Source organism: Delphinus delphis, chromosome 2 (genome assembly GCF_949987515.2).
Source record: "Delphinus delphis chromosome 2, mDelDel1.2, whole genome shotgun sequence".
Taxonomy (NCBI): Eukaryota; Metazoa; Chordata; class Mammalia; order Artiodactyla; family Delphinidae; genus Delphinus; species Delphinus delphis.
Window position 1 is genome coordinate 2399189 of NC_082684.1, and position 22641 is coordinate 2421829.

Sequence of the window (22641 nt, forward strand, 5' to 3'; positions counted from 1 at the left end):
CCCCCCCCCCCCCCACTTGCTGCCTCTCTCGGGTGCCCGTGGCGCAGCCCGGCCCCTGAGGCAGAGACACCCTCCGGAGCCAGGCTGGGCTGGCTCGAGAGCGGGCTGGCCCGGGGTGCCCGGCACCACTCGGGGCTGCGGGTGAAGCTCTGCCTTGGGCTTTCGGCCCTCCCCTCTGCCCCCCGGGCCTGCTTCCATGGGGTCACCCTGAAATCCAAAGCTTCCTCCCGATAGAGCAAACGGACCAACCTGAAGAAGCCCAACTCGGAGAGGACGGGGCACGGGCTGAGGGTCCGCTTCAACCCGCTGGCGCTTCTCCTTGACGCCTCCCTGGAGGGGGAGTTCGACCTGGTGCAGAGGATCATCTACGAGGTGAGTGGGCGGGCGGCCGCAGCCCTGGTGGCCCCGGGCAGGGCTGGGGCTCACGCGCCCTTTGTCCTAGGTGGAGGACCCCAGCAAGCCCAACGACGAGGGCATCACCCCGCTGCACAACGCCGTCTGTGCCGGGCACCACCAGATTGTGAAGTTCCTGCTGGATTTCGGGGTCAACGTGAATGCCGCCGACAGCGACGGCTGGTGAGGGCCCCGGGGCGCTGGGGTGGTGGGGAGAAGGGAAGAGGATGAGGGTGGCAACTTGGTCCCAGGCCTGCGTATCCTCCTGGTCTTCGTTCTCGCGGGGGTTTTGTTAAAGGCTCGGCCATGATCACGCTCTACGCGTGGCTGACCGCTGACTGTAGGCTGAGCCTCTGCTGATCCATACGTTTTTAAGCGGCCAGAAAGCCTGTGTGGAGGGGAGCCTTGCAGGCCGGCCGCTGCGCCGCAGGCCCTGTGCCCCGTGGGTCTCATCGTGAGCTTCAGGCAGCAGTCTGCACTGCTGTGTTTGAACAGCTGTTTTTTGTATATTGTGATACAACACAGCCGTCACTGTCGCAGCCATTGTAAGGGACACATCATTGGTGTGAGGGACATTCGTGCTGTTGCACTGTGAACACCCAGCTTCCAGGCCGGTGTTCAGTCCACTCCCCGCCCGCCCTTTTCAGAAACGTGTGTGTGGCCCAAAACTGTTAGTAGAAGTGAGGCCACTACACAGCCAGCAGCACAGCAGCTCGCGGGGCACTGAGCACACAGCCCTGGGGGCCGCCTGGGACCTGGCCGGGCGTGAGCACCTCCTCTGTCCCTCCAGGACGCCGCTGCACTGCGCTGCTTCCTGCAACAGCGTCCACCTCTGCAAACAGCTGGTGGAGAGTGGCGCCGCCATCTTTGCCTCCACCATCAGCGACGTTGAGACTGCTGCGGACAAGTGCGAAGAGGCGGAGGAAGGCTACCCCCAGTGCTCCCAGTTCTTACACGGTGCGGGGCGGGCGGCCGGGGGTCCCCAAGGGAGAGGCCTGTGAGGGCTGAGGTGTCCCACGGTGGGTCTCCCATCCTGTCCTGTGGGGGAGGGAAGCTCCCTTCTCCATTAGGCAGCGCTGGGTTTTCCAAGGGCTAAACAGTCACAGGCCATCCACGCTACACCCGATGGGAGAACCTGTGGGCCCAGCCTACCTTAGACCCTGGGGACAAAGTGACAAATGAAACAGGCAATGCCCTCCAGGCCCAGCTCCCAGGACAGAGGCCTTGTGGCGGGGCGGGGGGCGGGGGAGGGGGCGGCCGGCCTTCCTGGGGACCCGCAGGCGAGTCCTGGGTGTGCGCTCACTGGGTTGCAGTGGCTCCGTCGCTCTGGTGGTGAGTGCTTCCCACTGTCCAAGAGCAAGTCCCGCGGCTTCTTTAGTCGTCGACTTTTGGGAGTTTGTTCTGCGTGTGGGCTGTAAGTTTCACCTTAAGAAACGCCTTTTAGAACAACCCTGCTTTGCTTCTGGACACAAAGGTTCCGCCACGGTCCTCTTGCTGGGACGTGGAAGGGACTGTTGGCTTTAAGCGGAGGGTGGCAGCTGGCCTGGCTTCTGACCGCTCCACTGCGGCCCCCGCCGGGCTGCCCAAGGACAGCAGCGTGTCCCTTCTGGTCCTGCTGTGGGGCTCTCTCTGCAGCCCGCCCTCCATGGAGACCTGACCGTTTGCTCTCCCGTCCCAGGGGTGCAGGAGAAGTTGGGCGTGATGAACAAAGGCGTGGTGTATGCTCTGTGGGCTTACGAGGCCCAGAACAGTGACGAGCTGTCCTTCCACGAAGGGGATGCCCTCACCATCCTGAGGCGCAAGGACGAAAGCGAGACGGACTGGTGGTGGGCTCGCTTTGGGGACCGGGAGGGCTATGTGCCCAAAACCCTGCTGGGGGTAAGCACTCTGCGCTGCACCGGGGGCCCCGTGCCGGAGCCAGCTGTCCCCTCTACCTGCCCGTGGGCGTAACCTGGGCTCCAATCCTGCGGGCGGGAGACTGCCTTTCTCCAAGCCTCGTGGGAACCGTGGGGGGGCATCTGCCGGAGCCCCCCAACAGGGGCTGCTCAGAGTGCTCTGCTCGTGGGGTCGGTAATGCGGTGGGGGACAGGCGACTGCAGGCTGCTCCTCTGCATTTCACTGATGCTTCCTCAGACCCTTGGCAGGGCCGTGCCTTTGCTCTCGTGCTCCGTGCCCGGTGGGGCTGGCAGATGCTTTCGTGACACAGTCACTGGACACCGTGGGCCTGCCAGGCACCTTTAGGGCCCTTACAGACAGTGTCAGTGTCGAGTGCCCTGAGAGGAAGAGGAATGGGGTATCCTGGGAGTTGGAAGTTCTCCGTAGGAGGGTGACAAGCTGAACTTCGGCCTGAAGGAGCTGGTGTGCGGACTTCTGAGGGCAGCCTGGCCTCTGGAAGGGGTTCCTGCCCAGTGGGTCATCCCCTTGTCCTAACTCCTGTCCCTTGCTTCCCAGTTGTACCCACGGATCAAACCCCGACAGCGAACACTGGCCTGAACTTCCCTTGGGAGCACCGCACGGGCTTTCCAGCGACGAGGAGCCACTGAAGAGATGATTCTGCCATTTCCCTGGGCAGCTGAAGCTAGAAATGGCTTTACTGGTGCTCCCTTTATCAGACAGCGTCCACAATGTGAAAGCCCGGCAGGTTCTAGGTGAGGCCCTTTCTCTGGTCTGCCCGCAGCTGGGAGAGAGACATTCGCCTCCAGGAAGACCGACTTTTGCCAGTTACTGTAAATCCAAATAAATACCCAGCTTTCTAAACAACTGTCCCTGTTGCCAGTAAGAAGCCCTGTCATTAACCCCTGGTCGGTTGCCAAGGAAGATGAATGCTGTCACACACACGGGCCCCAAGGCCATCGTTCCTCATTCCCGGTGTCACCCCAGCCCCAACAATGAAAACTTGCAGCTGCCGTGAGGTGCGTCCCCTCGCTAGAGCCCTGCCCTCCCGTTTACTAGAAATCACAGAAACCCGGGCACCTTTTTCGTCCTCACCACATGCGTTTCTTCATCACCAAACGAGGCCCTGTGTGGAGACTTCTGTCCAGCAGTGGTGCCTGGTGTGTGGGCTCCACTTCCTGTTCCAGGCCTCGGTCTAGGTCACCGACAGGCCGTGGATGCGAGGGACCTTAAAATCAAGTGACACGTGGTCAGGAGTCTCAGCACAGCACTGCCTTCTCTGCAGCCTTGTGCTGCCCCGGTGTGGTCCCCACCCCTCCCAGCGTGGACGTGCAGCCCACAGGCCAGGAGGCGGTGGACGCAGGGACGCCTGCAAAGTCACGGGGGCAGCTATGGGGGTGGGAGGGCAGGGGCCCCAGCTCCCCGGTCCCAGCCATGACACCATAACCTGCCTGGTTCCAGACTTGAAGCAAGTAAGGCGCTTCCCTGAAGCGTCAACTGTACGTACAGGCTTTTATATACCAAAACTATTTTTTGACTAAACCACTCGAAACTGTCAGAACCACGTTGGAAATGTTTTTTTCTCTCATTAAAATCCAGGCCCTGAGCTTATTTTCCATGCGTGAGTCTTGTGTGTAATTTACGTACAGACACGTGTAGGTCCTTGTTGTAGAGTCACCTACCTTTAAGCGCTGACTGTGCACAGTGTGCTGATGGGAAGCGAGCACCCTGCAAGGCGGTCTCTGCGGATGCCGTGTAAACGTGCACACGGTAAACTGCTGTCTCTCCCCGGAGGCTGTGAGCGAGTCTTGTGTCCTGGAGCCAGAACTGAGCTGAGCATGAAGCTCAGGTTGTCTGGACACAGCGAGGTGAGGCCTGATCCGTATTTTCAAAATAGGTTTTAATCGTAAGCTTTATATACAAATTGTTGTACAATTATTTTAATAAAGGGAAATAGTGAAAAGTACAAAACACAAATCTTGTTCCTTTCCCTGTGAAGTAGCAAAGGTTTGTTCATAGCCCCAGATGAGTGACACGTGAACGGGCAGTCTGTGAGATGCGCTCCAGTACAAATCAGGCCAGGTCGCCACTGCCCAGATCACTTCTGTGGAAGAATTAATGGAACGAACATCAAGGGGCCAGAACTATCTAGTAAACTTGGGCACTCATAAAAACATGGTATAGATTATGCTAAAAAGATTTTAGCAGTAGTGTAGCTCAGTCTCTCCCACCCCCAGTTAGGCATCGATGAGACAAATTCTAAAGCACGAGGTGTTCTGAGCATTAATCAACTGTGTACATATTGCACTAGGTAAGCTCCGAGTACTTGAGTTGCGTTTCCAGCACTTGTAGGGTTAGTTGCGCCTGTGCGTGCTCGGCGAGCAGGTGCTGCTGCCCCTAGCGGACTATCCAGCCCACGTGGCGTTACTGGTCCCGAGATTCGTAGAGAAGCTTGGCAGCCTGCAAGGTGACCAGAGATAAATGCGTGTGCCTGGCTGAATCCAGTGGGGGCACCCCGGGTAGGCAGGCGGCGGGCCTCCCTCTGGGAAAGGTGGGCAGTGCTCTGAGCAGAAGGGCCAGGCCCACGGTACCTTGTGCATGGCCACCAGCCATGCTGTCGCCTGCCTTCTGCTGCCGTTTGCGTCCTCCCCGGCCGTCAGCTTCAGCTGCGTCACGCCCTCTGCCCCTGGCGCCCTGTACTGCAGGGTCATGCCTGTGGCCCGCGCGTTGCCTCCTGGAGTGGGGAGACAAGGTAAGGATGCCCGAGGGGATGCTGAGCGCCCAGGGTGCCGCCGGCCCTGATGTGCTGCCGGGGTGCCTCCTCCCCAGCCCTGGTGCTGGTCTCAGACGGAGGCAGCCTGGTGGCGGGGCCTGGGCTAGGGGCTGCCCAGCGTTTGAGCCCAAGCTCACAGGCCCGGCACCACGTGGCCAAGAACCCAGGGAGAGGCACGGTGCCGTTGGGAAGGCTGCCCAGGCTGCACCCTGCCTGTCACGCTGGCCTCACCCCCACCCTACTCTGGAGAGCCAGGGTCAAAGCGGAGGGCACAAGTGCCACCAACACCCCACTCTAGTACATGAGCTCCTGAAAAGATGCCATGTGGGGTCGGCCTGCTGGGACACTGCCCGCCTTTGGGCTGTGACACCATGGACGACGACGGGACCCCAGCACCTGCTCTGAGAACCAACGGCTGGAGGAACAGACGGCCTTTCTGTCACGACTGCAGTCAGAAAAGTGGCAAGGAGACCAAGCCTCACAGTGGAGTTTGCCTACCTACAGCTGTTCTACTTTGTGACTTGGGAGGAAAACTCCATTGTGAGCCGTTACCCAGCTCAGAAGATCCCTTCCATCAGACGCAGGTCTCAGAGTCAAACGCAGGCCGGTGGGGGAGCAGGTGCTGGGGGGGAGAGGCCCGGCCCACCGGGAGGTCGATCCGGCTGGAAGTGCCCCGCCACCCAAGGCCTGGGACGCCCCTCATGACCTTTCATAAGCCACGGTTCGACCCTGGGTGTCAAGCGGCTTGTCCCCGCCTGGGCTCCTTGCAGGAGTGCCCCCCGCCCCCGGGCTCTGGGGCAGGCAGGCTGTGCTCTGCCCACCCCCCGCTCCCATAGGTAGACTTCTACTGGCCCAGGCCACGTTTCCATGGCTCCTACGACCGCTGTCGCATTTTGAGTCTGTGGCCGGCAGAGCTGCATGCAAGTACCTGGGCCTCGACAGAAAGTGCGCAACGCTGCTGTGGCCACCGCCCCCGCCCACTCGGGAACACATTTTTCTGGACATTTAACGGTTCCGGAAGCCTGGTTAGAGCAGGGCTCACTGTCCTCCCAGCACCGCCACAAGGGGCCGCATAGCGCCACCTGCCCCCGGCCCCGCCCACACGTGGGAAGGACACGGAGGGAGGCCCCGGCCTGGGTGGGGGGTGGCCCCCCGCTTCTCCGGACCGTGACTTCCGCACCTTCGACTCACGGCCCAGCACAGGTGCCGCCACGCACAGCCTGTGCTCGGGGACAGGGGGCAAACGCTGAGCCGGCCCGCTCCCCTCGCCACCTGCGGGCCCAGGAGCGCAGGGAGGCTCCTACGAGAGAACACGGGAGCGAGCGCGCTACGGAGGGACGGGAGCGCGCTGGGGAGGGCCGCCGCCCGCGCCCCCCTCGCGTGGCCCGCTCAGGCCCCAGTGGATGCCCAGGGGAGGATGCCCAGGGGACGTTAGGAAACACTGCGTAGGGCTCCCCTTGGGAGTGCAGAACTGAGCAAATGAGATAGATTGCTTCATTCATGCTTTGTCTGCCCGTCTTAGACCCAACTGTCCTTCAAATCAACCAAAAGAAGGGAATGTGTGTTTCACAGAGAGCCTCGGCGTGGACCCCAGCACACAGCAGGGTCTGAAGGAGGCGCAGCCCGGCGCGGGGGCAGGGAGAGCGGCGGGGAGCGGGGAGCTGACCTTCAGAGACGGGCTGGCTCCCCGGGAGGCTGGTATAAGTGTGCATGTCTTTTTCTACGTCAAGAAGGTAGGCCGGCAGGAGAGAAGAACAAGCAAGAGCCGATCAGAAAACAGAAAGCAAGACGGACTAAGTCACGTGGGTCTCTTCAGCGCACTGCGCCCAACGCGGAACACCAACTCCACTTCCGTGGAAGGACAGCTGCTGAAGTGCGAAAGTTTAGGTGGAAAGATCCAGAATAGGCTAAGCGCTCCGCAAGCTCCAGGAGGAGGGTCGTCCCCGCAGACCCTGGGGGTCGTGGTGCTGGGCGGGCAACGATCCAGGCATCAGGGAATCGGACCGATGCCAGCTGCCGCCGGAGCCTTACCCCTGACCCGAGTCCGACAGGAAGTGAAACGTACAGAAGGGTAGTCCCCGCTTGTTTACACGTTCAGCCCCATTCTCCTGGCGAGCTCCTACAGCCACTCACTGAACACAAGCCCCCACCACGGCTGAGCGCGACGGCCCACAGACCTCGAGGGTCACCCAGGCCGGTGCCACACGGCGCTCACCTCCAGGAGGGAAGCCTTCCGTGAGCATCTGCACGGCGGCAATGCGCGTGACCTCGACCTCGTGGCGACTGTCCCCGTCCAGAAGCAGGTACCTGCAGCAAACGAAGGGTGTCCACACCACGTCACTTCAGGCTCGGAGCGACAGAGCGTCAGTGCCGCGCAGCACCCGCTTTTACCTCTGGTTGCTGGAAAGACGACAGACCATCATGTCCGGCTTCTCCGAGTTTCCAAAAGTTACCAGGAAGGTGGCTCCTGGGGATGAAAACCAGACATGAGGACCCGGCAGCTCCCTTCTCGCCTCCCCTTCCAGGCCAGCCCACCAGGGGACACGCACAGAGGACAAAAGGAAAGCAAGACAGGTGGCAGCTCTGTTCTGTGGGGCCCTCGGCTGAGGCGGAAAGGCCGTGACGGGGTTGGGGTTCAACAGTGGAAATAAAAGGTGCTGCCTGGGGCTCCCAGGGGCCTTACCTCCCAAGGGCCTGGCTCACAGGGTGCCGACCCTCCCCCAGTGCTCAGGGGCCACTGGGCAGCACCACCTGCCCTGCTGCCAGGAGGTGGAAGGGGCCTGCAGGACGGGGGGGCTAGGCTGCCAAGGCCTGGGAGGGGACAGCAGGCACGGGGAAGGGCAGCAGGCAGAGGGAGGGGGCAGCAGGCATGGGGAGGGGGCAGCAGGCACGGGGAAGGGCAGCAGGCAGAGGGAGGGGGCAGCAGGCATGGGGAGGGGGCAGCAGGCACGGGGAAGGGCAGCTGGCAGAGGGAGGGGGCAGCAGGCAGGGGGAAGGGGCAGCAGGCATGGGGAGGGGCAGCAGGCAGGGGTAGAGGGAAGCAGGCATGGGGAGGGGCAGCAGGCAGGGGGAAGGGGCAGCAGGCACGGGGAGGGGGCAGCAGGCAGGGGTAGGGGGCAGCAGGCACGGGGAGGGGCAGCAGGCAGGGGTAGGGGGCAGCAGGCACTGGGAGGGGCAGCAGGCAGGGGGAGGGGGCAGCAGGCAGGGGGAGGGGGCAGCAGGCATGGGGAGGGGCAGCAGGCAGGGGGAGGGGGCAGCAGGCAGGGGGAGGGGGCAGCAGGCAGGGGGAGGGGCAGCAGGCACAGGGAGGGGCAGCAGGCAGGGGGAGGGGGCAGCAGGCAGGGGGAAGGGGCAGCAGGCATGGGGAGGGGGCAGCAGGCACGGGGAGGGGGCAGCAGGCACGGGGAGGGGCAGCAGGCAGGGGGAGGGGGCAGCAGGCACGGGGAGGGGCAGCAGGCAGGGGGAGGGGCAGCAGGCAGGGGGAGGGGGCAGCAGGCACGGGGAGGGGCAGCAGGCACAGGGAGAGAGCTGCCCTCTCGCCACCACCATGTCCCAGGACGGCGGGGGCCGCACCTGGAGTCCCAACCATTGGTCCCAAGCCTGCAGCAGGCACCCTGCAGAGACAGAGGCCAGGCACGGCGTCACAGCATCGCAGCCACCACACGACAGACACGAGGCCCCAGGTGCTCACCACTCAGGAGCAGCTTGAGCTGCTTGTCGTAGAACTCGGCCTCCCGGTGGGACACCAGGGCGCACTCAGCGCACTGCCGCACGGGGTCCACGAAGCACATGCGCCGCAGCGCCACCTTCTGGCTGCAGCACTTGTCGCAGAAGCACTTCCCACACCGGCGACAGTGGTGCTGCAGACGCGGGGCAGGCAGTGAGGACCCCCAGAGACCCACGCCACCGGCATCCACGACCAGATGCCTCGAGGGTCCCAACGGTTTCCCAGCGGCCGGAACCCTGCCTGCTGACCAGGCTGCCACTGTCCCCGAGGCTCCGCGACAGACAGCGCCCACTCCCACCCCCCACGCCCCCTCCTGCCCCACCGCAGCTCACCTTCCTGGTGAGAAAGTCAAACTTGGTGTCGCACTGCATGCACCTCGGGCACTAGGAGAGAAGGTGACAGGGCGTCAGGACCCGGCTGCCAAGGCCACGTGGTCAGCTCCTCAGGGAGCCCCGTCCTGTCACCGGAACCCAGGATCGGCTGTGAGATGATGCGATGCCACAGCAGAAAGTGATCTACACCGGGTCCCCGCGCGGAGAAGCGCAGTGGGTCTGCTGAGCTGGGGCAGCGTCTAGCTAGCAAGGGTGCTACCAGCCCCAAATGCCCGGGGCTCAGCGGGGAGGCTGGGGACAGTGCTCCAGGGACAGGCCGAGGTCCAGGGCCCGAAACGGCCACATTATCACCAAACCAACCAACCACGCAGAGGACCTCAGACCTCTTATCTGACAAAGCGAGGGTTTCTTCCCATCCTGGCACCAAGTGCGGACAGACTGTCCCCGCACCGCCAAGGCTCAGCCTCCACGGTGGAAAAGCTGCTCCTGGACACATGTGCCACCTCACCCCAATGACACGGTGACAGTAAAATGCCACTGTCAGGGAGCCAGACACCCTGACCACCACGCGACCCGAACCCGGCCAGTCCCCAGTCAGTCCTGGCCAACACGGCCTGACCCCAGTGTCCTGCCCTTCGTCCTCACTGCCTGGCTTCAATCTGGGAAGCCAGAACCCACTTGCCGCCCAGGCTTTGTTCCCCATCCTCCCGTTCTGCCAACGCAGTGCTTGACCTTGACCCCTGCTCTGCACCCCTCCCGCCCCCAGGCCTGCGCCTGCAGCCGGGTCTGTTGCTCTGAGGAAAGGCACAGCAGGTGCCAGGGCCCACCATGGGGCCGGGACCCTGAGGAAGCTTATGGAAGGAGCCTGGCATCCACACGCAGTGTGCCCTTCTCCGTGGGAGGGCAGGCATCCAGGCCGGCCCCGAGCCCACCCAGCTCTACGTGGCCACGGCCCCACCCTGGGCTGGTGTCTAAGCGTTCTGAGATCCTGTGATTGATGTTTCCTTATTTTCTCTTTGCTCTTACGCTGCTTTCTGGGCTGGGACACAGGGCCTGGCCCACCTTGGCTCTCCAGAACCATCCACAGAGTCCCTGTCGGCTTCAGGCATGAGCTGGCTAATCACAGCGCAGCTGCTTCCACCAGTCCCTGCCATTGCCTCTCGCTGTCAGTTCTGGAATGTTCCGTGTGTTTGGCCCTTGGGCCTCCACCCATGGCAGGGCATCTGTGTGCCACGCTCTCCTGTGACCTCACACATCTGCCAGCCACAGAATCCACTGGATGTGGGGAAAGCCGGCTGGACCACCAGCGTCAGGCCAGGCTCCAGTGCGAGAGCTGCCTCCCGAGTCCATGCGCGTCCTGCACCCACGGCTGGGACACGGAGCCCAGGGCTGCCCCACCCTCGCCGGGAGGCTCGCATCTACACAACTGAGAGACCAATTTCTAAACTAAGACCACAGCAGAATTTAACATTTGCTCCCGGGGCTTCCTTGGTGGTGCAGTGGCTAAGAATCCACCTGCCAATGCAGGGGATGAGGGTTTGAGCCCTGGTCTAGGAAGATCCCACATGCTGCGGAGCAACTAAGCCCGTGTGCCACAAATACTGAGCCTGTGCTCCAGAGCCCGTGAGCCACAACTACTGACTGCACGTGTCACAACTACTGAGCCCGTGCACCACAACTACTGAGCTCACGTGCCACAACTACTGAGCTCACATGCCACAACTACTGAGTCTGAGCTCTAGAGCCCATGAGCCACAACTACTGAGCCCACATGCCACAACTACTGAGCCCACACGCCACAACTACTGAGCCCACACGCCACAACTACTGAGCCCACACGCCACAACTACTGAGCCTGCATGCCACAACTACTGAAGCCTGCGTGCCTAGAGCCCGTGCTCTGCAACAAGAAGCCACCATAATGAGAAGCCTACGCACTGCAACGAAGAGCAGTCCTTGCTCGCCGCAACTAGAGAAAGACCGCACGCAGCAACGAAGATCCAACGCAGCCAAAAATAAATAAATAAAATAAATAAATTTTTTAAATAAATAAAATTCACTCCCTTAAAAACATTACTGATCTAGAAGTTTTGTATTAATCTAAATAACCAATGAGGTTATTCAGAAAACTTACAGGCTTTAAATAAAGTAAGTTTCCTGTGGATTATATAAAAGAAGCTTTTAAAGTTATCAAGAGAACAATTTGGTATGAAAACAGAAGTAAATAAGGAAATAAAGCAACTGGTGAAGATATGAGAGTAAAATTACCACCAAAGAACTCACACCTTGTCTGATAAACCAGCTGCATCGAAAGGAAACGAAAAGCTCAGGCCGAGCCCCATGCACTTGACCTGGACCCAGAGGCTCTGGGGTTCTGGGAAACCACTGTCTGGGGAGACGGAGTCCAGAAACCAGGTGTGAGCAACCCACCTGCACCATGTGTGACAAAAGCTGCCTGGGTTCCAGCCTCCCGGACTATGTCGCACCCAGGCCTGTGTCACCGCGGCATCACTAGGGTGGGCTGGGGCTGGCATCACAGACAGGCACACTTGTAAGGGAGAACCGGGACCCACAGGAGCTCAGTGAAGGCCCTGCGTGTGAGGTGCAGGTTAAGGCACAAACACACACAGCACATGCAGACAGGCACAGAGACACAGACACACATGCGGATGCTGCCTGATCCTCCGCGGGCTGCCCCAGGCCGCTCCCCACCCGCCAGGACGGGCGGTAGGACCAGCAGGGCCGTCCTCGTCCTCGAGTGAAACAGTGTCAACGGTGGGGCCTCCAGCCCACCACCGGGGCCCCTGCGCTCACCCCCAGGACTCCTGCCCCGCAGTTGGGAGGAAGCCGGTGGTAAGGGTGGCCTCCACAGTGTCCCCTGGGCGCCCACGAGAGGACAGGGGAGCCGGGGGGGTGGCACACACAGCCTCTAGTGAAACACCCGACACCGAGGCACTCCCGGCTGCAGCCCCAGGGTCAGAGCCCAGCGGCCTCAACCCCTCGCAGGGCCAGGAAAGCAACAGCTGACTCATGCCCACCCTGCCAACGCAGGAGAGTTCAGACGAGGTTGGAGGTGTGCTTTCTGGTGGGGAAGTGAGGGGATTACGAGCAATCAAAGGAGAAACCAGAAACGGCCACAGGAAGCCGGGCCCAGATGGAAGACTTCAGGGCAGAAGGGGCCTTCGGGGATCGTGGGGTCCACCCCGGCACGCAGCCGAGGGCAGAGGCTGGGCCACAGGGCTGCTTGGAGACCCGCGGTCTCTGCCGACCTGCTGTCCAACTCCAGCACAGGGAGCCCTGGGGGTGCCCAGGGCAGCGCATCAGGACGGCCGACAGGGCATCTTCCCTCAAGGTAGAATAGTCGGAAGAGAGAGTTTGGAGAGTTTAAAGGAGCGTTTAAAAAGAAGTTACTATAAAAAGGACAGGGCTTCCCTGGTGGCGCAGTGGTTGGGAGTCCCCCTGCCGATGCAGGGGACACGGGTTCGTGCCCCAGTCCGGGAGGGTCCCGCATGCCGTGGAGCAGCTGGGCCCATGGGCCATGGCCACTGGGCCTGCGCATCTGGGGCCTGTGCTCCGCAACGGGAGAGGCCACAGTGGTGAGAGGCCCGCGTACCGCAAAAAAAAAAAAAGGACAGAGTTTGGGACAGATGCCCACCCTCCCTCTGAGGCTGGAGCGGCAAAGGACAGTCACGCCTCCTCCCACACTGTCCTTGGCGGTGCTAGGAGAGACAACACCTGCCCGGCTGTGCCTGGCTTGCACGCTAGACCGCTTCTCAGGCTACAAGGGGACTTCCCTCGTGGTCCAATGGGTAAGACCCTGGGCTCCCATCACAGGGGGCCCAGGTTCGATCCCTGGTCGGGGAACTAGATCCCACGTGCATACCGCAACTCAGACCCGGCACAGCCGAAACAAACAAGCGAATAAATAAATAAATATTTTTTTTAAAAAAGCTTCCTCTTCCCAGAGCCCGTGCTCCATAACAAGAGAAGCCACCGCAATGAGAAGCCCGCGCACCACAACGAAGAGTAGCCCCTGCTCGCCGCAACTAGAGAAAGCCCACATGCAGCAACGAACACCCAACACAGCCAAAAATAATTAAATTAAAAAGAAAAAGCTTCCTCAAAAATAAATCATAAAAATAAGTTACAAAATTACATGTATTACTGTATCTTTGTTGAAAGACAACCGTTTTTAAAGAGTAAAAGCATAACTCCTACAAATATAAAGTGAACCCACGTCAAAGATTTAACTCACGGACTTCCCTGGTGACGCAGTGGTTAAGAATCCGCCTGCCAATGCAGGGGACACGGGTTCGAGCCCTGGTCCGGGAAGATCCCACATGCCGCAGAGCAGCTAAGCCCGTGTGCCACAACTACTGAGCCTGCGCTCTAGAGCCCGCAAGCCACAGCTACTGAAGCCCGCGTGCCTAGAGCCCGTGCTCCGCAACAAGAGAAGCCACTGCAATGAGAAGCCCGCGCACTGCAACGAAGAGTAGCCCCTGCTCGCTGCAACTAGAGAAAGTCCGTGCACAGCAACGAAGACCCAACGCAGCCAAAAATCAATAAATTAATTAAAATAAATTTTAAAAAAAAGATTTAACTCATTAACTAATGAGGGAACCAATAGGATGTTAGAAACCAGCTCAAGGGACGAAGAGCAGACACACAGCAGCCCCGGGAACGAGACGAATTTGACAACAGATGCTTTCACGGGGGTGGGTGGGGCGCCTGAGGGAAGGAGCGGCAGGGACAGAACACCTCCAAGGACAAAGCCCAGAGCCATCAAACAGGGAGCAGCAGGTGCAGACACCACATCCCAGGAAGGAGAGGCTGCCACTGCCCATGTCCCGCAGGACGGCCAGGAACCCGCCTTCTCCCAACACTGGCAGCAGCGCCCCGCTGGCCCGAGCAGCCGTGGGCAGCTCTCCTGGCTCCTGACCATGGGGACCCGCCTGGGATCCCGGAGGCCACGAGACCAGAGACCGGGGACGCCGCCCACAGTGCTCTGGGAACGCATCCTGCAAAGGGCCCCCTCCCCTCTTGCCCCAGAGAAGACTAACAGACACCCCTGTCCACCCACCACAAGCCACACGCGGACTGCAGATGGGACTGGCTGACACATCCATCGGAACAAAGCGCCCACGAACTGGACTTGGTAAAACCTTCGTTCATCTCTCCTTCCTTCAGGGCCTTGAACTCTGACCCACCCCGTAGCCTGAGACAGGCTGTCCTGGGGTGATGCACCCCCTGGTCCTCTGTCAGATCACACCACCTGCCCCTCCCACCCGACTCTCTCCTAGCCTGGGCTGCCCCTCCCATGGAGCAAGCCCCTGCCACCTGCCTTTGGAGAGCTCACAGGGCCCTGGGCCGGACCTCCCCCCACAGTGACCCTGGGGACACAAATCTCTCCTCACCTTGTTTTTGTTTGACACACTTGTGCTCTCTCCTCCCCGGTTCTGCATCTGCAGAGCATCTGACGTCAGTGACAGTGCAGAGCCATCGTCATCACTGGCTAAACCCAGCGCCCAGGACAGGAAGAAAAGGGATGCAAAACTGCATGGATTCTAACGATAAAATTCAGTATTTTGGGCTACTTGTAGCAAGTCCTTATGGCTGTGTGCCCAGAGAGCCCACCCCTAAGGCCACTCTCCTGGTCATGGGACACTCGGACGGCAGCCACATGAGGCCCAAGCTATTCCCAGGCCCTCCCTGTCCCGCCACTGCCTCCCCACCTCACAAGCTCCCAGGGGCACAGAGACACCAGGAAAGCAAGTCTCAGTTACTTCTGGGTCAGGAACCCCTCTGAGAAGCTGAGAGCTACAGATGTACCCACATCCCCACGTTTTCCAACATCTGTAAGGGATGCCCCTGTGGGCCCCAGCTACCAAGCTGGCACAGGGTCAGGCACTGAGTAAAGAGTTGATAGGGCTTCCCTGGTGGTGCAGTGGTTAAGAACCTGCCTGCCAGTGCAGGGGACACGGGTTTGAGCCCTGGTCCAGGAAGATCCCACATGCTGTGGAGCAGCTAAGCCCACAAGCCACAACTACTGAGCCCACACGCCTAGAGTCCGCGCACCACAATGAAGACCCAATGCAACCAAAATTAATTAATTAATTAATTAAAAAAAAATGAATCCCACTTTGATAATGGCAACACAACAAGAAAACCACATGTAAATAAACTTTAAAAAAAAAAAAAAAGAGTTGATAGATGGGCAACAGGTTGGCCGCTGATGGACCCAGCAGAAGACAGCCGGGACGAAGAACACAGGACGGCTGCACACAACCGTGACACTCATCCACCCACAGCTGAGTGCGGGGGCGGGTGAAGCTGAGGACAGCATGTCGCCCCCTGCCATGCTCCACCTATGCCCCCCACCGCCTGTCCCAAACCACAAGTAAACCTACTTCTCAGCACCGGTAGATCCACGCTTGGGTCCCCTCCCCACACACCAGGGTCGTGGGTCCAGAAGCACTGGGCAGGCCAAGTGCCGCCAGGCCGCGCGAGCAGCAGGGCAGAGGCCCCGCAACCAAGGCCAGCCTTCGTCCCGACGCTCCCAGCCCCAACTGCCCCACTCCCAGTTTCTTTTCCTCCCGACACTTCCTTTGGTCCCTTCTGGACTCTAGGACATTCCCCAGCACATTTCAACACGCACTTCCTCAAAGTCAGAGGAGAAACTGTCCACGGTCACTTGGCGCTTCCTCCCCGCTCTGAGCTCCCTCCGCCTCTAGGGCCTTCTTTGGCTGCTCAGATGGCAAACTGGGGGCGTGTTTCTGGAAGGCACCCCGCCATCCTTCTAACACAAGAACGAAACTTCTGTTACAGGAAGGAGTGCCACGCTGATCCCAGCACTCCCACCCACACTGATCGCTTTCCCAAGAGCCCCCAGACAGGCGGGCAGGGCCCCAGACGCACCTCAACACCAGACCCGCAAAGAAAGACAACACATGCAGTACAACCTGCGAAACAATCATTCCAGCAAAGAGCAAGGGGCCCTGAAGAGTGCTGGCAGGGGGGACCCAGAGGTTAACTGAAGAGCAGCTCGCGGGCTGCAGGGGAAAACTGCACATCGTCCAGAGGGGTGTTCTCCCGCACATACGGTCCCTAAGGAGGTGGACATATCCCTGCTGTGAGCATTTCATGGGGGAATCAATCAGGGGAAAAAATGTCTAAAGAGGGTCCTCGGAGGACAAAAGTGGAAAAAGACTGACACTCTGACCTGGCCTCGAGGACACGCTTGGTGCCCACTCAGTGAAGTGGAGATGCTGCGGACACAGTATGTCCCTGTCCCGGCTCCCCTCCCCCGGCGTGGAACAGACCAACTCGCCTCTAGCTCCTGCCCTCACCTGCCTCCTTCCAGGTCAGGCTGTGCGGTTCTGACTTCTCTTTGAACCTTGATAACACCTGCCCGGCTCCCTCACTGATGCAGTTAAAAGAACTCCGGAACATGCATTCACTTAGGAGAACGAGAGTCGTGATATTACCTTTTTTCTCTTTAATCACCTTTTAACAGCACTAACCAAGGAGACCACACGAGAAAAGGTATGTTCTGTGATTTCAAACACTGCAAACGCCAGGAAGAAAAATGCAGAAGAGAAAGAGCACAGACAGGGCGACCAGAAACCCAAGAGGAAGGGAGGACGTGGCCTGGGCCAGCTCAGTGACCCGCCTGCGCGCCAACATCTCGCCCTCTGTGCACTGGCCTGCAGGGACTCGGTGACCAGGAGATGGGAGGAAAGGGCAGCCCTGGCAGGACGGCGCTGAGACCTCCCCGCGGCTGGCCCAACCGCCCCTCCAAGCTCTGGGCGCTTCACCGCCAGTGCCCTGAAAACACCTGATCGCATCCCCTCACTTCGCCCCCCCTGCAAAAAAACGTGCCGCCTGCAACCGTCATTCTACGGGGAGGAAGGAAAAGTGGTCAATCGGAACGCTGGAAGGAGATGCAACTTAAAGCATTTTCAAAAATCGTGCTACTGGGCTTCCCTGGTGGCGCAGTGGCTGAGAGTCCGCCTGCCGGTGCAGGGGACACGGGTTCGTGCCCCGGTCCGGGAAGATCCCACATGCCGCGGAGCGGCTGGGCCCGTGAGCCATGGCCGCTGAGCCTGCGCGTCCGGAGCCTGTGCTCCGCAACGGGAGAGGCCACAACAGTGAGAGGCCCGCGTAAAAAAAATAAATCGTGCTACTTTTATGTCTCTGGGACGTCTGTGATTTACAGGAATGCGGTAAGTTTTTCCGCCTGGCTTAGCATAGCTGAGAATAACCGGCTTATGGGATCCAGTCCAAACCCTGTGGCACAGCACAGCACAAAAAGGCCTTCAGAGGTTCCGCCCCCACCCCACCCACGGGAGAGCTCACGCCCCACCCCGCCCCTCACCTCTGGGCGCAGGTGCAGCTCCCCAGGCAGGACGCCCTCCACACGCCCCACCTGGACACGCGTACTCACCCCCAAGACTCCCTCAGACACCACCGCCAGGCAATCCACACAGCGAGAGTCCCCTGCACAGAGCGCTGATTATAAATAAACAAACACGAGACTCCTCTCCTCCCTCGCGGGAGGGAGTCGCAACTGTATCAAAGGTTCCAGCCCAGCAGCTCGACCTACGGATGTGGCGGAATCCACAGATGACCTCGCAGCTGGGCAAAGCCCGGGTCGTATCAGGAAGGGAGATATGTGAGGGGTCACAGAAACCTCGGGGGGCAGGGCGCCCCGCGAAAGGGAACCAGGCCAGGCAGAGTACCCGTGGCCCGGGAGGGGTGGAGCCCCGGGGGCTCCGCTAGGGCGCGGGGCAGGCGTCCCGAGGGCGGCCGGGTTTGGGGGTGGGGAGGACACAGGGGCCGGAGGAGGCAGTTCCGGGGCCGGGGTGCGCGGGGAGCGGAGAGCGGGTCGGGCTGCGGAGGGGCGTCGGGGAGGTGGGGCGGGCCCGGGGAGCCGACGCGGGACGCGGACGCCGGGAGGCTCGGGGGCACGGGAGGGGACAGGGGGAGCGGATCCGGTCCCGGGGCTGACGGGCGTCCGCGACCTACCTCCTTGTCCGGGACCCACTGCGGCTCCTCCAGGCCGAACGGGCTGCCGAAGGCGCGGTGCTCTGGCACCATACGCAGGCCGCTGGGGGAGCGCACCAGCTTCTTGGCGTCGCGGCGCGCGGCCACCTCGGAGGACATGACGCCGCCCCAGCGCTCGCCCGCCGCCCGCAACCGGACCCTAGCCCCCCGGGAGCCCCGCCCCGCCCCGCCCCGCCAGCGCGACTGACAGCGCCTCCGCCCAATAGCCACGCCAACCACGGAGCGCAGACCAATCGGCGCCAGATGTCCGTCCCGTCGCTGCGCTCTCCAATTGGCGCAAGGGTACCTCCCCTGCCACCCTGCGGTCGGCCACCAATAGGCAGTGAGGGCCGGCCCGAACACGCTCCGCCCCCTCAGGGCTATTGAGACTTTGGATTGGCCAATTAGTCGGCAACGTGGGCGCCGCTTCCTCTCTGATTGGCGTATCCGGCGCGAGGCGCCCGGCGCTCATTGGAAGAGTAGGCTGCGAAGGGTAGGATGGCGCGAAGAAGCCTGTGGAGCGCGGGCTAGGTAAGTGCGAGGAGTAGTGGTTGCTGTGGTCCGGGGCGGGATGGAGGCAGGGGTGGCCTTGGGCACCGAGAGCGCAGCTCGGCGCCCGCGCGGCCCTCCTCCTGGGGCTTTGGGGGGACGGGGTCGCGCGTCATCGATGCCCCAAGCCGCGCTTCGCACCCGCGGGCGGGCGGGCAGAAGGCACAGCCGAGCGAGGGTCCGAGCGAGTCCCGGTGGCGGGAGGGAGCCCGGTGCCGGGGCCGCGCGGGCTGGCTAGCGGGGCTGGGACCGGAGGGCCCCTGTCCTGGGGCCGTCAGCCCGCACAGCTGCAGGGCCAGTTTGGGCTGTGGCAGCAGTCTAGGGGCCGTGGGGTGGGGCGGGAGAGGGTTGGGGGTGGACAACCTCGGAGATGCAGCGCCCGATGGGAAGAGAAGATGTGCGTAGGTGGCAGGGTGCGTCTGCAGGGCGCCCTGGTCCATCGGACGGCCAAGGCGGGGTCTGCCGGACACCCAGGTCTGGGGGAGTGGGGAGTGCTCAAAGCCTCAGGGGCTGAAGAGAGAAGAGATGCCCAGGGCAGAAGACGATCCTGAGAAGCGACGGGGGCCAGAAGTCCAGGCTGGCCAGTTCTGGAGAAACCACAGAGGTGGCCCAGCCGTGGGAGGACCTGTATGGCCACCCAAGGTCCCAGGTGAAAGCGTCCTCCCAGCAGCCCAGGATGAAGGAGTGCTCGTTGGCGCCCTTTGTGGGAGGGGGAGCCGGAAAAGATGCCCATCCTTGAGAGTGGGCTGCTCCCAACAGGGCTGGACACCCCAGGGCAGGTCAGCCTCTGGATGACTGAGTTCTGCAGAGTATGGAGACCAAATGATTCCCTTTGGATTTGTTAACAGGTGGGCTGTGTAAACTCAGGGTCGGCCTAATTTGGGTCGGGGCTTAGAACACACAGCCTGGACCTGCATCGCAGGCCAGCCACTTGCTGGCTGCATGACCTTAAGCTTGTCGTTTAACCACTCTGTGCTTCTATTTTCTCACCAGCAAAACAGGGGTTATAATATTGCTCGTGTGATGTCTGAGTTCATACCTGTCACGTGCTTGGAAGAGACTAAGTGTTTGATAAAAGTCAGCCCTCGACCTTCCATTACCTTTGGTGATTTTAGGGCAACATCAGTGGAGCTGTATGTAGTTTGCCTGAATTTAGCTCCGAACTTGGCCAGAGAAAGAATTAACAGTTTCAGTGTGTGGGGATTGGGTCCTCCCACCCCGACCAACCCTCCGGGTCCTTTGGGTGGCTGTCTGGTTGAGCGGGAGAGGCCCTGAACACGTTTATTTTAGTGCATTAGTTTTTTGTTTTTTTATTTATTTATTATTTTTTTTTCATTTCTATATTTTTTTAACATCTTTATTGGAGTATAATTGCTTTACAATGGTATGTTAGTTTCAGCTTCACAACAAAATGAATCAGTTATATATATACATATATTCCCATATCTCTTCCCGCTTGCGTCTCCCTCCCTCCCACCCTCCCTATCCCACCCCTCCAGGTGGTCACAAAGCACCGAGCTGATCTCCCTGTGCTATGCGGCTGCTTCCCACTAGCTATCTACCTTACGTTTGGTAGTGTATATATGTCCATGCCTCTTTATCGCTTTGTCACCGTTTACCCTTCCCCCTCCCCATAGCCTTAAGTCCATTCTCTAGTAAGTCTGTGTCTTTATTCCTGTTTCACCCCTAGGTTTTTCATGACATTTTTTTTTTTAAATTCCATATATATGCATTAGCATACGGTATTTGTCTCTCTCTTTCTGACTTACTTCACTCTGTATGACAGACTCTAGGTCTATCCACCTCATTACAAATAGCTCAATTTCGTCTCTTTTTATGGCTGAGTAATATTCCATTGTATATATGTGCCACATCTTCTTTATCCATTCATCCGATGATGGACACTTAGGTTGTTTCCATCCCTGGGCTATTGTAAATAGAGCTGCAATGAACATTTTGGTACATGACTCTTTTTGAATTATGGTTTTCTCTGCGTATATGCCCAGTAGTGGGATTGCTGGGTCATATGGTAGTTCTATTTGTAGCTTTTTAAGGAACCTCCATACTGTTCTCCACAGTGGCTGTATCAATTTACATTCCCACCAACAGTGTAAGAGGGTTCCCTTTTCTCCACACCCTCTTCAGCATTTATTGTTTCTAGATTTTTTGATGATGGCCATTCTGACTGGTGTGAGATGATATCTCATTGTAGTTTTGATTTGCATTTCTCTAATGATTAGTGATGTTGAGCATCCTTTCATGTATTTGTTGGCACTCTGTATATCTTCTTTGGAGAAATGTCTATTTAGGTCTTCTGCCCATTTTTGGATTGGGTTGTTTGTTTTTCTGTTATTAAGCTGCATGAGCTGCTTATAAATTTTGGAGAGTAATCCTTTGTCAGTTGCTTCATTTGCAAATATTTTCTCCCATTCTGAGGGTTGTCTTTTGGTCTTCTTTATGGTTTCCTTTGCTGCGCAAAAGCTTTTAAGTTTCATTAGGTCCCATTTGTTTACTTTTGTTTTTATTTCCATTTCTCTAGGAGGTGGGTCAAAAAGGACCTTGCTGTGATTTATGTCATAGAGTGTCCTGCCCATGTTTTCCTCTAAGAGTTTGATAGTTTCTGGCCTTACATTTAGGTCTTTAATCCATTTTGAGCTTATTTTTGTGTATGGTGTTAGGGAGTGATCTAATCTCATACTTTTACATGTAGCTGTCCAGTTTTCCCAGCACCACTTATTGAATAGGCTGTCCTTTCTCCACTGTACATTTCTGCCTCCTTTGTCAAAGATAAGGTGACCATATGTGCGTGGGTTTATCTCTGGGCTTTCTATCCTGTTCCATTGATCTATCTTTCTGTTTTTGTGCCAGTACCATACCGTCTTGATAACTGTAGCTTTGTAGTATAGTCTGAAGTCAGGGAGCCTGACTCCTCCAGTTCCTTCTTTCGTTCTCAAGATTGCTTTGGCTATTCGGGGTCTTTTGTGTTTCCATACAAATTGCAAAATTTTTTGTTCTAGTTCTGTGAAAAATGCCAGTGGTAGTTTGATAGGGATTGCATTGAATCTATAGATTGCTTTGGGTAGTAGAGTCATTTTCACAATGTTGATTCTTCCAATCCAAGAACATGGTATATCTCTCCATCTATTTGTATCATCTTTAATTTCTTTCATCAGTGTCTTATAGTTTTCTGCCTACAGGTCTTTTGTCTCCTTAGGTAGGTTTATTCCTAGATATTTTATTCTTTTTGTTGCAATGGTAAATGGGAGTGTTTTCTTGATTTCACTTTCAGATTTTTCATCATTAGTATATAGGAATGCCAGAGATTTCTGTGCATTAATTTTGTATCCTGCCACTTTACCAAATTCATAGCTCTAGTAGTTTTCTGGTAGCATCTTTAGGGTTCTCTATGTATAGGATCATGTCATCTGCAAACAGTGACAGCTTTACTTCTTCTTTTCCGATTTGGATTCCTTTTATTTCCTTTTCTTCTCTGATTGCTGTGGCTAAAACTTCCAAAACTATGTTGAATAAGAGTGGTGAGAGTGGGCAACCTTGTCTTGTTCCTGATCTTAGTGGAAATGCTTTCAGTTTTTCACCATTGAGGATGATGTTTGCTGTGGGCTTGTCATATATGGCCTTTATTATGTTGAGGAAAGTTCCCTCTATGCCTACTTTCTGCAGGGTTTTTATCATAAATGGGTGTTGAATTTTGTCAAAAGCTTTCTCTGCATCTATTGAGATGATCATATGGTTTTTCTCCTTCAGTTTGTTAATATGGTTTATCACATTGATAGATTTGCGTATATTGAAGAATCCTTGCATTCCTGGAATAAACCCCACTTGATCATGGTGTATGATCCTTTTAATGTGCTGTTGGATTCTGTTTGCTAGTATTTTGTTGAGGATTTTTGCATCTATGTTCATCAGTGATA

At 58.2% G+C, this 22641-nt stretch overlaps 2 protein-coding genes across 4 annotated transcripts in view; one reads left to right on the top strand and one right to left on the bottom strand.

The window, feature by feature from the left end:
- PPP1R13B (protein phosphatase 1 regulatory subunit 13B) overlaps positions 1-3565 on the top strand; it is a 74225-nt gene extending 70660 nt beyond the window's left edge. For both annotated transcript variants that reach the window (XM_060003841.1, XM_060003842.1), the window contains 5 exons: positions 235-372; positions 443-576; positions 1184-1350; positions 2072-2271; positions 2845-3565. In XM_060003841.1, the coding sequence (XP_059859824.1) occupies positions 235-372; positions 443-576; positions 1184-1350; positions 2072-2271; positions 2845-2886 (681 nt within the window). In that variant the 3' untranslated portion in view covers positions 2887-3565. The remainder of the gene's footprint in view (positions 1-234; positions 373-442; positions 577-1183; positions 1351-2071; positions 2272-2844) is intronic.
- Positions 3566-4149: 584 nt separating this feature from the next.
- On the bottom strand, positions 4150-18336 carry ZFYVE21 (zinc finger FYVE-type containing 21). Of its 2 annotated transcripts, XM_060003843.1 has the most exons (8): positions 18143-18336; positions 9119-9169; positions 8751-8919; positions 7451-7526; positions 7275-7366; positions 6726-6779; positions 4878-5020; positions 4150-4746 (listed from the first exon to the last, which is right to left on the bottom strand). In XM_060003843.1, the coding sequence occupies exons 1-8, from the start codon at positions 18278-18280 to the stop codon at positions 4711-4713; spliced, it is 759 nt and encodes a 252-aa protein (XP_059859826.1). In that variant the 5' UTR covers positions 18281-18336; the 3' UTR covers positions 4150-4710. The 2 variants fall into 2 exon arrangements, with proteins under 2 accessions (XP_059859826.1, XP_059859828.1); XM_060003845.1 differs by lacking the exon at positions 6726-6779.
- Between the last annotated feature and the right edge of the window lie 4305 nt (positions 18337-22641).

What these genes read in the sequence shown, in the direction of transcription:
- ZFYVE21 (XM_060003843.1), bottom strand. Translation starts at nt 18,280, where the DNA reads ATGTCCTCCGAGGTGGCCGCGCGCCGCGACGCCAAGAAGCTGGTGCGC. An exon ending in AGTGGGTCCCGGACAAGGAG is followed by an intron (nt 9,170 to 18,142) that starts GTAGGTCGCGGA and finishes CTTCTCTCCTAG; the next exon opens with TGCCCGAGGTGCATGCAGTG. An exon ending in CGTCTTTCCAGCAACCAGAG is followed by an intron (nt 7,367 to 7,450) that starts GTAAAAGCGGGT and finishes CGTTTGCTGCAG; the next exon opens with GTACCTGCTTCTGGACGGGG.